The following is a 13,426-nucleotide window of genomic DNA, read 5'->3' on the forward strand; positions in this document are numbered from 1 at the left end:
TCAATTCCTTTTCTGTCACAGAAGCAATTTTTAAAGCCAAAAGAGAAAGATGGAAGGAACTAAGAGAATCAGTCCTTTTTATTTTCAAGATCAGTTCTTTATTTTATTTTCAAACCATTAGTAATTTCAACCTTTTTAAGGCAACATCACTGCTATGAGTGGTAGTCAATATTTATGATTTAATCTAATTGGCCAAAATACCTTCACTTGTTAGAAATAAATTTAACAAAAAGAATTGTTTTAAAAAACATTCTTTTCAATACCAGATGGTTTGGACAAAACAGAAGCCTTTCACATGCTCCTCATGAGGCAGGAGGTAGATGGGCTCCTTCTCAGAGTAAAGCAACTGGAGGTTCATTCCTTGTGGATACCAGGACAATTAAGGGAGAAGGCTGGGCCTTGCCCAATCCACATATTTCTTATTCTCGAAGTCAGGAGACCTCCCTGACCTCACACTTGAAGAAAAGGCTCCTCAGAGGTCAAAGGAGAGTTGTATTAAAGGATGTTCCCCACCCAGACACCTTTTTAGTAAAATCTACCTTGGCTAAGACGTGTGTGCACACCCGAGAGGATCCTGAGATAGACCAAACATGGACCGTGAACCAGGTAAATCAAAATGACTGGCCAAAGGAAAAACGGAAGAAATGCCCCACAAAAGTAATTCAAACTGCCACAAGGACGCACTCAGGGATTCTCCCTCTGAGTCTGCCTGTGTGTCTATCCACACAACTGTACTTTTTCCCCCTCTTAATAAATACTTTGTTTCACCACTTTCTGTCCTTGTGGGAATCCTTTTCTGCGAAGCTGAAGGGCCAGGGCCCTTGTCACTAACCACTGGTCTAGTGGCTAGGAATCTGGGGCTTTCACCGCCACAGCCCAGCCTCAGTCTCTGGCTGGAAACCCAAGTCCCCCTCCAAGCTTTTGCAAGCTGAGGCCACCTGATTTCACTAATGCTTTACTCTAAAGCGTAAAACTTTACTAAATATGTGATAACAATGTCGACCTTTGAAATCTTCTATGTGGACAGCACATCTATTTGGTAAGCCATTTTCTCTTTTCTCCTTTGGCAACTAAGTCCATTCAAGTTAGAGATTTTAGAACACAACTGGAAAGCAAAAATGAGGCCTAAAAACTGAAGATGTCAGTATCTGAACTAGAGCCAAGCTACTGTGGACTCTACCACAAGGCCATGGAGCTCAGGCTGAGGAAATCCAGCACCTGTAATCACACCTCTGCAGATCACCTGATGCTCTTTACTTTGTTATCAACTGCAATTTCATAAACAGAGCATTTCTGATGGCTTCTTAACAAGAAATAAGGAGAACACAAACTATAGTAAGCTACCTCTGCATTTTCTACCACACATCAAAGGACTCTGATACTAATTTTAAACCCATCTCGCCACCCCCCCCCCATAAACATTCATAAGCCTATGCTCTTCTAATAACTAACATTTCTGAACAAACTTTACCAGGAGTTATCCTGAGAGATATTCATATTTTTCCTAGTTTTTATGAGCTCAAATACCATCACTAGCTTGCCTGAAATCAGTTTATTGCAAGAATCATGTTATTTACCCTCTGAAGATTCTAGAGTTCTTCAGGCTGAACCAATGCCATTGATTAAAAATCTGTTGTACTGTTTTAAATATCTGAAGAAATTATAACTATCTGCATGTCACAAGTGTGATAATACATCTATTGATAGGCTTATGCAAGCAACTTCCTGTGTTAAAGAGAATGCAACCCAATGGGAAGCATTTCCAAAAAATCAGACTTCACCAATAAAAAGAAAAAAGACGAAGAATGAAAATGTTAGCGATAAAGCACAAATCTAAAAAATCCAAAAAATGAGATCTTTCCCCAGGTATTAAGTGACTCTGCACATTTATTTCAACAAGTGTATTATTTTTTACTTTTCTCTCAACAAGAAGAGCCAGAATAACTTTCAACCAGCCTTAAGGAGGTGCCTTTTTTGCCCAGAATCAATGCACTGAAATGTACTATTAATGAGCTTACTTTGCTTTAGAGACTTAAAAATGAAAGCCACCACTTGTTATTCATGAATGCCACCAGCACTGTCCACAGGGGATGGCATCTGTCAGGTTCTTCCCTGGAGGCTCAGGTACCAGGGCTGGGGCACTGGGGATAGAAAATTGCCTGGGATTCATCATGTGGGCAGTCATCAGTGCAAATCTGCATTCTAAAAATTAGTGTAGGGGAAAGGAATACTAACATGTATTTGTCACCCAATTATTTTATTTTTTGATATCTTGAACTGAAAGTCTAAATGAAAGCTAAATTAATTCTATAGTTTCAAACTGACAGCAGCATATTTTTAGACAATAAATATTTATTGTTTTCAGTTGCCAAGTTTGAAGGCAAACTCTCAGGTGAGTTCAGTCGCTCAGTTGTGTCCAACTCTTTGCAACCCCATGAATCACAGCACGCCAGGCCTCCCTGTCCATCACCAACTCCCAGAGCTCACTCAGAGTCACGTCCATCGAGTTAGTGATGCCATCCGGCCATCTCATCCTCTATCGTCCCCTTCTCCTCCTGCCCCCAATCCCTCCCAGCATCAGGGTCTTTTCCAGTGAGTCAACTCTTCGCATGAGGTGGCCAAACTACTGGAGTTTCAGCTTTAGCATCAGTCCTTCCAAAGAACTCCCAGGGCTGATCTCCTTCAGAATGGACTGGTTGGATCTCCTTGCAGTCCAAGGGACTCTCAAGAGTCTTCTCCAACACCACAGTACAAAAGCATCAATTCTTTGGTGCTCAGCTTTCTTCACAGTCCAACTCTCACATCCATACAAGACCACTGGAAAAACCATAGCCTTGACTAGATGGACCTTTGTTGGCAAAGTAATGTCTCTGCTTTTGAATATGCTATCTAGGTTGGTCATAACTTTCCTTCCAAGGAGTAAGCGTCTTTTAATTTCATGGCTGCAGTCACCATCTGCAGTGATTTTGGAGCCCAGAAAAATAAAGTCTGACTCTGTTTCCACTGTTTCCCCATCTATTTCCCATGAAGTGATGGGACCAGATGCCATGATCTTCGTTTTCTGAATGTTGAGTTTTAAGCCCACTTTTTCACTCTCCACTTTCACTTTCATCAAGAGGCTTTTGAGTTCCTCTTCACTTTCTGCCATAAGGGTGGTGTCATCTGCATATCTGAGGTTATTGATATTTCTCCCGGCAGTCTTGATTCCAGCTTGTGTTTCTTCCAGTCCAGCGTTTCTCATGATGTACTCTGCATATAAGTTAAATAAGCAGGGTGACAGTATACAACCTTGACATACTCCTTTCCTATTTGGAACCAGTCTGTTGTTCCATGTCCAGTTCTAACTGTTGCCTCCTGACCTGCATATACATTTCTCAAGACGCAGGTCAGGTGGTCTGGTATTCCCATCTCTTTCAGAATTTTCCAGAGTTGATTGTGATGCACACAGTCAAAGGCTTTGGCATAGTCAATAAAGCAGAAATAGATGTTTTTCTGAAACTCTCTTGCTTTTTCCATGACCCAGCGGATGTTGGCAATTTGATCTCTGGTTCCTCTGCCTTTTCTAAAACCAGCTTGAACATCTGGAAGTTCACGGTTCACTTATTGCTGAAGCCTGGCTTGGAGAATTTTGAGCATTACAAAAAGCATGAGTAAAAGAGGCTGCTGCTGCTACTGCTGCTAAGTCACTTCAGTCGTGTCACACTCTGTGCGACCCCATAGACGGCAGCCCACCAGGTTCCCCTGTCCCTGGGCTTCTCCAGGCAAGAACACTGGAGTGGGTTGCCATTTCCTTCTCCAATGCATGAAAGTGAAAAGTGAAAGTGAAGTCGCTCAGTCGTGTCCGACTCTTAGCAACCCCATGGACCGCGGCCTACCAGGCTCCTCCGTCTATGGGATTTTCCAGGCAAGAGTACTGGAGTGGGGTGCCATTGCCTTCTCCCAGAAGAGGCTACAGTTATGATATTAATATGTGAATCATGAGGGCAGAGTTAGAACCTACCAGCCAGAACTCTAAGGTGAAGGCAGTAATTTTACACAGAGAACACCACTGAATAAAAGGCGTTTTCTCCCTTTCTATTATCTAATTTTTCTCTTCTCTTTGTGTCTTTTAATTTTCAAATCCCTCCTCCTTCTTTATTATCCTTATTTCTGATCTTATTTTCACTTACCATTAAGGGAAACTTACTTCTTTCCTTGATGGAAATTGTTTATTTTGTATTGTATTTCAAAGGTAATTTTGATACTATGAAATCATAAGAAAAGATACTTTCCTGGAAGAAAGTGCCCAGCGAGTCAAACAACAGTGGCAACACAGCCAAGATTTGCTCACTCATGGAGTTCTCTGCCTGTCAGTCTCCTCCAGGAGCTTGACACCAAATGGGTACTTCAAGCAGGAAACTGAAATTTAATGGGCAATTCAAGAAATTAAAATTTAATGGGCAATTCAAAAGGTAACATAAGCATTTAAACAGAGATGGAGAATTTGCTTCTGGTTGTCAGAGGGGCCAAAGTAATGGAGATTAGGTGCTAAGGAGAGATCACAGACAGACACAAGTTTAAGGCCACAGGGATAAATCAGTACAGCCCCTCACGTTCACACATAAAGAATCTGAGATCCAGTGAGCTGGGTGGCTTGCCTTAGAAAATCCCATCTCATCTACTGTCCTTCAAGAGCTAGTCCCCACAAAACCTCCCCTGTGAACCTCTCCTTCCCCTCAGCAACTCATGCAAAGCTCCACAGCACCAACCATCATCCTGAGTCTGGCTGACCTACTTAGGTCTCTTTTTTCCCTAACCAGAAGCTCCTTGGGTGCAGAAATTGTGAGCCATGTTTTCCTAAGGCTTGCTGTTTTTTAAAAGAATAGTGAATATATACATTCACATGAAGCTAGCTCATGGTAAAGCCAGGACTGGAACATTTCAACCACAGTGGTATAATCCGCAGGAACAGATCATTACAAAAATGCAGGCTTTAGAGGAGTCAAATCTTGAATTTTATTAGTTCTGTATTCTGAGAAAAGTGGCATATCTATAGTAATCCATAAATAACTATCCTGCAAACCTATCATGAATTCAATCAGACCCACTATGCAATCCGTAGAGAACAGTGCTCAATACCAAGTGAGCAACGCTGCTCATTTTACTTCAATTCTACAACCCAAACTTTTTAACATATTAACATTTCTGAATTAAGGATATGTCCTATATCCACTGCTGCCGTTGTTCAGTTGCTAAGTTGTGTCCAGATCTTTGCAACCCCATGGACAGCAGCAAGCCAGGCTATGTCGTCCTTCACTATCTCCTAGAGCTTCCTCAAATTTATGTCCATTGAGTCACGATGCTATCGAACCATCTCATCCTCTGTCGTCCCCTTCTCCTCCTGCCCTCAATCTTTCCCAGCATCAGGGTCTTTTTCCAGAGTCAGCTTTTCGCATCAGGTGGCCAAAGTATTGGAGCTTCAGTTTCAGCATCAGACCTTACAATGAGTATTCAGGGTTGATTTCCGTTTGACTGGTTTGATTGCTTTGCAGTCCAAGGGACTCTCAAGAGTATTCTTCAGCACAAGAGTTCAAAAGCATGAACTCTTTGCTGCTCAGCCTTCTTTATGGTCCAACTCTCATATTTGTACATGATTACCAGCAAAACCATAGCTCTGACTATATGGACCTTTGTCAGCAAAGTGAAGTCTCTACTTTATACTATGCAGTCTAGGTTTGTCAGAGCTTTTCTTCTAAGGTCTTTTAATTTCATACTATCTGCAGTGATTTTGGGGAGAAGGCGATGGCAACCTACTCCAGTACTCTTGCTTGGAAAATGCCATGGACAGAGGAGCCCGGTAGGCTGCAGTCCACGGGGTCGCTAAGAGTCAGACACAACTGAGTGACTTCACTTTCACTTTACACTTTCATGCATTGGAGAAGGAAATGGCAACCCACTCCAGTGTTCTTGCCTGGAGAATTCCAGAGACACGGGAGCCTAGTGGTCTGCAGTCTAGGGGTCACACAGAGTTGAACACGACTGAAGTGACGCAGCAGCAGCAGCAGTGATTTTGGAGCCCAAGAAAATAAAGCCAGTGTTTCAACTTTTTCCCCTTCTGTTTGCCATGAAGCAGTGGGACCAGACGCCATGATCTTAGTTTTCTTAATGTTGAGTTTTAAACCAATTTTTTCATTCTCCTTTTCACCTTCATTAAGAGGCTTTTAGTTCCTCACCACTAGGTACACTTAAAGGACATATTATTTCCTTTTGCTAAAAAGTGGTTATTCAATTCATGAAGTATCTAACAATGAATTATGCCTTTAAATGGAGGAAATTCAAGAGTTTCTTTTCCTTTCTCTTGCCACCAATGGCCTAGCTCAATGATTTTCAAACTTTTGGTCATGATCCGTTGATGGATTGTAAAATGAGTTTGGGGTCATGAAAACCATTAAAATGGTATTGTGAATACGAATTGCAGGTAATAAAAGTAAGCATATTTTCATGAAATGTGTGTGTGTGTGTGTGTGTGTAACTGTATCTACACATATATACACGTGTACAGAAAATGTATTTCTGGTCAAAAGTTTTTAAGAAACACTAGCTGAGTTGAAATATATAAATTTAGGACAGGCATGGCCCTGGTACACAAATACAGTGATGCCTTTGCCATTTTAGACCAAGAATTTGAAAAAGCTAAGAGTCAACTCAAGGGAGGAAGAGTCAACCCAAGGGAGAAGGGGAAGCAAGAAGAGTGTAAGTGAAGAAGAAAAACAACAGATGAAGACGGTGGCAAAGTGAATGAATGTGAGTATACATACTATACCAACACATGTACGTTCATGGAAGTAAATGCAAATGCTGTCCCTTCCCCATCAAGTTCAATCTTCTTATAATTACTTATAACAGGTGAGGACAGAGATATTATATAATTCTCTAAAACATGAAAGGGGAATATTCGTTTTATTTTTGATTCCATTACCATTATGGGGACTTCCTAGGTAGCTCAGTGGTAGAGAATCCATCTGCCAATTCAAAAGACGTACCAGTTCTGTTCACTTCAGTTGCTCAGTCATGTCTGACTCTTTGCGCCCCCAAGGAATGCAGCACGCCAGACTTCCCTGTCCATCACCAACTCCCAGAGCTTGCTCAAACTCATGTCCATTGAGTCAGTGATGCATCCAACTATCTCATCCTCTCTCATCCCCTTATCCTCCTGCCTTCAATCTTTCCCAGCATCAGGGTCTTTTCAAATGAGTCAGTTCTTCACATCAGGTGGCCAAAGTATTGGAGTTTTGGTTTCAGCATCAGTCCTTCCAATGAATATTCAGGACTGATTTCCTTTAGGACAGACTGGTTAGATCTGTTTGCAGTCCAATGGATTCTCAAGAGTCTTCTCCAACATCACAGTTCAAAAGCATCAATTCTTCGGCACTTAGTTTTTTTTATAGTCCAGCTCTCACATCTATACATGAATGACTACTGGAAAAACCACAGCTTTGACTAGACGGACCTTTGTTGGCAAAGTAATGTCTCTGCTTTTTAATATGCTGTCTAGGTTGGTCATCAGTTTTCTTCCAAGGAGCAAGTTTCTTTTCATTTCATGGCTGCAGTTGCTATATGCAGTGATTTTGGAGCCCAAAAAAATAAAGCCTGCCTCCGTTTCCACTGTTTCTCCATCTATTAGCCATGAAGTGATGGGACCAGGTGCCATGATCTTCGTTTTTTGAATGTTGAGTTTTAAGCCAACTTTTTCACTCTCCTCTTTCACTTTCATCAAGAGGCTCTTTAGTTCTTCTTCACTTTCTGCCATAAATGTGGCATCATCTGTGTATCTGAGGTTATTGATACTTCTGGAAATCTTGATTCCAGCTTGTGCTTCATCCAGCCTGGCATTTTGCATGATGAACTCTGCATCTAAGTTAAATAAGCAGGGTGACAATATACAACCTTGATATACTCCTTTCTCAATTTGGAACCAGTCTGTTCTTCCATGTCTGGTTCTAACTGTTGCTTCTTGACCTGCATACAGATTTCTCAGGAGGCAGGTAAAGCAGTCTGGTAATCCCATCTCTTGAAGAATTATCCAGTTTGTTGTGATCCACACAGTCAAAGGCTTTGACATAGTCAATAAAGCAGAAGTAGATGTTTTTCTGGAACTCTCTTGCTTTTTTGATGATCCATCGGATGTTGGCAATTTGCTCTCTAATTCCTCTGCCTTTTCTAATTCCAGCTTGAACATCTAGAAGTTCAAGGTTCATGTACTATTGAAGCCTGGCTTGGAGAATTTTGAGCATTCTCAAAATTGCTAGCATGTGAGATGAATGCAATTGTGTGGTAGTTTGAGCATTCTTTCTTTGGGATTGGAATGAAAACTGAGCTTCTCCAGTCCTGTGGCCACTGCTGAGTTTTCCAAATTTGCTGGCATATTGAGTGCAGCACTTTCACAGCATCATCTTTTGGGATTGGAAACAGCTTAACTGGAATTCCATCACCTCCACTAGCTTTGTTCGTAATAATGCTTCCGAAGGCCTACTTGACTTCACACTCTAGGATAGCTGGCTCTAGGTCAATGATCACACCATTGTGGTTATCTGGCTCATGAAGATCTTTCTGTATAGTTCTTCTGTGTATTCTTGCCACCTCTTCTTAATATCTTTTGCTTCTGTTAGGTCCATACCATTCCTGTCCTTTATTGAGCCCATCTTTGCATGAAATGTTCCCTTGATATCTCTAATTTTCTTGAAGAGATCTCTAGTCTTTCCCATTCTATTGTTTTCCTCTATTTCTTTGCACTGATCACTCAGAAGGCTTTCTTATCTGTCCTTGCTATTCTTTGGAACTCTGCATTCAGATGGGTATATCTTACCCATAGATGAAGGAGATGTGGGTTCAACCCCTGGGTTGGGAAGATCCTCCAGAGGAGGAAATGGCAACGCACTTCAGTATTTTTAGTGGGAAGATTCCAAGTACAGGGGAGCCTGGCAGGCTATAGTCCATGGGGTCAGACACAACTGAGCACACAGCATCATTATATTATGCAATTAGTTTTTTACTTTTAAAAACATGAAAAGTAAAGATTCTATTAGCTAACAACATAGTCAAATCAAGACATTAAATCTCTATGTACACTTTCAGATATGCCTACTCCACCCTATGCTAAGCTCTGTGAAAACCAAGAGAACAAAAACCACATTTCCTGCGACGTTCAGTCTTCCAGGACATTAGACAGGCAAGCCAATAATTATAAAGCAGTATAGTAAGAGTTATAATTAAGGGAGATGCTGGCAACTGTGGATACACTAAGGAAGGTTCCTAACTGAGTCCTAGCAAAGCTATTTCAAAGAAGTTTTGAGGATTTGAGATGACAACAAAGTTCCAAGCAAAAAGAACTGCATGTCACAGGCCCAAACATCAAACACTGTTACTAATTTAACCTAGCTACAAGGCACATGATATTGCAACAGGAAATGTGGCTAGACAGGTAGGTAGGAGGTCAGTGAAGGGACACCTCCCTCAAAGTGTCTTCAAATTCCTCCTAACCTTGGATAAAACCAAAATGTGTTCCCTAAATAATGGCAGAGCCAAGGCAGGATTCAGACACTAAAGAATTTTACACATGGAAAAGAGCACATGAGTTAATATTAAATTGTGAAACAAAATTATTTCACTATAATCATTTTATACTGAATTAAAAAATGAGGCTGCAAGAATCATCCGGGAGCATCTGCTGTCTAATTCAAGACTTTCTATTCTCCTACACATCTGTGTGTGTGTGTATCCATACACATGTACACAAACATATATGGACAACAAAAAAGAATCCCATCTTTGTAAAAGAACAAGGAATACATTTGATAAGTTGTTTCATGAAAAATAAGAGAAATGCTTATCATTTAAAGCTCTGAATGCTGTTAAACAATGCAAAGATTAAAATTATCATTAAAAGATTGGATTTTTAGAGGACACGCTTCGGATTCTTACCGTAAGCTAAGATAAAAGGACTCCAGCAAGATTTTGCCAACAGCTGGCAAATTGTGGGGAATCTTTCAATGATTGCATTTGAATCCTATAAAAGAAAATTATATTTGGTCAGTAGAAGGACACTACACAACTCAAAAATAGTGAACTGTCAATATAGGTTGAGAGAACTTGAATGCTTCTTATTTCATGTGTATTTTACAAAAATAGGTGAAAAACAGATTAGAGAAGAACTTTAAGTAAATAATTCTAATAAAGTTTAACAAGCAATCACCATACTTTATCCTTAAACCAGCTTACTAAAACTAAGAATTACAGCAAGTTTAGGAAAATCAATTTTGTTGCAAAATTAACTTTATTTTGGGCTTCCCTGAGAGCTAAGTTGGTAAAGAATCCACCTGCAATGCAAGAGACCCCACTTCGGTTCCTGGATTGGGAAGACCTGCTGGAGAAGGTATAGGCTACCCACTTCAGTATTCTTGGGCTTCCCTTGTGGCTCAGCTGGTAAAGAATCTGCCTGCAATGTGAGAGACCCGGGTTCGATCCCTGGATTGGGAAGATCCCCTGGAGAAGGGTACAGCTCATGAAATGAAAAGATGCTTACTCCTTGGAAGAAAAGTTATGACCAACCTAGACAGCATATTAAAAAGCAGAGACATTACTTTGTCAACAAAGGTCCATCTAGTCAAGGCTATGGTTTTTCCAGTGGTCTTGTATGGATATGAGAGTTGGACTATAAAGAAAGCTGGGCGCCGAAGAATTGATGCTTTTGAACTGTGGTATTGGAGAAGACTCTTGAGAGTCCCTTGGACTGCAAGGAGATCCAACCAGTCCATCCTAAAGGAGATCAGTGCTGAGTGTTCATTGGAAGGACTGATGTTGAAGCTGAAACTCCCATACTTTGGCCACCTGATGTGAAGAGCTGACTCATTTGAAAAGACCCTGATGCTGGGAAAGATTGAAAGCAGGAGGAGAAGGGGACGACAGAAGATGAGATGGTTGGGTGGCATCACCAACTCAATGGACATGAGTTTGGGTAAACTTCGGGAGTTGGTGAGGGACAGGGAAGCCTGGCATGGTGTGGTCCATGGGGTGGCAAAGAGAAGGACACGACTGAGAAACTGAACTGAACTGAACTGAACTCACTCCAGTATTCTGGCCTGGACAATTTACCTTTAAATCTATATACTTTATCCTTAAACCAGCTCACTAAAACTAAGAATTATAGCAAGTTTAGGTAAAAATCAATTTTGTTGCAGAATTAACTTTATTTTACTCATATTTAAGTCAAGAAAGGCCACTTTATTAAAAAATAACAAAGACTGCTTAAAAGCAAAAAAATTATGGGTGATGAACACGCAGAGTACATCATGAGAAACGCTGGGCTGGAGGAAGCACAAGCTGGAATTAAGATTGCCGGGAGCAATATCAATAACCTCAGATATGCAGATGACACCACCCTTATGGCAGAAAGTGAAGAGGAACTAAAAAGCCTCTTGATGAAAGTGAAAGAGGAGAGTGAAAAAGTGGGCTTAAAACTCAACATTCAGAAAACGAAGATCATGGCATCTGGTCCCATCACTTCATGGGAAATAGATGGGGAAACAGTGGAAACAGAGTCAGACTTTATTTTGGGGGGCTCCAAAATCACTGCAGATGATGATTGCAGCCATGAAATTAAAAGACGCTACTCCTTGGAAGGAAAGTTATGACCAACCTAGATAGCATATTCAAAAGCAGAGACATTACTTTGCCAACAAAGGTCCATCTGGTCAAGGCTATGGTTTTTCCAGTAGTCATATATGGATGTGAGAGTTGGACTATGAAGAAAGCTGAGCGCCGAAGAATTGATGCTTTTGAACCGTGGTGTTGGAGCAGACTCTTGAGAGTCCCATGGACGGCAAGGAGGTCCAACCAGTCCATTCTAAAGGAGATCAGTCCTGGGTGTTCTTTGGAAGGAATGATGCTAAAGCTGAAACTCCAGTACTTTTTGGCCACCTCATGCGAAGAGTTGACTCACTGGAAAAGACCCTGATGCTGGGAGGTATTGGGGGCAGGAGGAAAGGAGGACAACAGAGGATGAGATGGCTGGATGGCATCACTGACTCGATGGACGTGAGTCTGAGTGAACTCCGGGAGCTGGTGATGGACAGGGAGGCCTGGCTTGCTGCGATTCACGGGGTCGCAAAGAGTCAGACACGACTGAACGACTGAACTGAACTGAACTGAATATCTACATAACACCATATCTTCACCCTCATTTTTTTTAGTTCTAACATAATAAGAGAACTTCCTGTGTCAGCTCCAGTAGCACTATCTCAAGTAAGGTTTAGAAGGACAAGAACTCTGGAACTTGTAAAAAGAAATAAGAGCAGCCAAAACATACAGATATATATCTCTGTTTATTACTATTGTGATTACTATATGCTAAATGACCTCATACTTGTCCACAACAACCTAAAACCTAACATACACAAAAATATCCATCAAATAGAAAACAGCCTAAGGTTCAAACATACACATGCCCCTTTTCCTACTTCTTTACCTTTCAAGAAAGTTAAAAAATGAAATAAGACCAAATTGGGATAATGTACACATAAGCTGAAATGATACGCATTTCCTACTGCTGAAGCAATAAATTCCTCACATATGTCTCAGCATTAGTGTCAGCCCTGGACTTTCCAGAATCACTTTAAGGTCAAGTTACAAAAGTCTTGTTAAAAAAGTTAGCATTAGTTGTTCATACAGACTGCAACATTTCTACTTTCTAGAGACATGAGAACTGACATCATCACTATGAATTATTCTTCAAATTTCCTACTTGCTCCTTTGATTAAGGAAAGAAAATTTTAACACAAGAATACCTATATTAAATGGTAATTTTGCTTCTCATTTTGAAATTAGAAAATAAGTATAATGTTTTCATAATATGAAAATGCACTAATTCACAAAAATACCTATTGCAATAAAACTAAGAAATTTTATGTCAAAACAAAAATACATCAAATTTTGAACACAATAACTTACATAACAATAGTGAAGACACTCATAATCTTAGTAGTCACAAGAAAAGTCCACTTAAAATACCTGAAAGAAGAGATCTTAAATTTTATCATCTCTTAGTTGAGCCCATTTTAGAACAGAGTTGAGAAAAGAGTAAGCATTTCTTCAAACTCTTCAATATTTGAGAGATACAAAGACCTTTAAAAGAACCCCAATTATGACCTGACAACAAGTGTCAAAGTCTTGTTTATTTAAAAACAACTTGATTGGTCAGGAAGTCTCATGTGACAATATAACTCTTCAAGAAGGAAAAGACTGGAGTCATAATAAATCAGACACTAGCAAACCACTTCCTGTCTCCATTACTTATAGGTAATTTGTCTGTCTAATCCTTCAGTATGTGAGGTCAATACCACAAGTCCCTGACTGCATTCAGGCTTAATGAAGTCTGGTGAAGAGTTCCTGA

General features: G+C 40.4%; 1 protein-coding gene across 19 annotated transcripts in view; it reads right to left on the bottom strand.

Annotated features, from left to right (window-relative positions):
* FANCC (FA complementation group C) overlaps nucleotides 1-13,426 on the bottom strand; it is a 347,288-nt gene that overhangs the window by 209,728 nt on the left and 124,134 nt on the right. For all 19 annotated transcript variants that reach the window (XM_061426131.1, XM_061426130.1, XM_061426127.1 and 16 more), the window contains one exon: nucleotides 9,961-10,045. In XM_061426131.1, coding sequence (XP_061282115.1) covers nucleotides 9,961-10,045 — 85 coding nt within the window. The remainder of the gene's footprint in view (nucleotides 1-9,960; nucleotides 10,046-13,426) is intronic.

The sequence above is a fragment of the Bos javanicus genome, chromosome 8 (genome assembly GCF_032452875.1).
Source record: "Bos javanicus breed banteng chromosome 8, ARS-OSU_banteng_1.0, whole genome shotgun sequence".
Taxonomy (NCBI): Eukaryota; Metazoa; Chordata; class Mammalia; order Artiodactyla; family Bovidae; genus Bos; species Bos javanicus.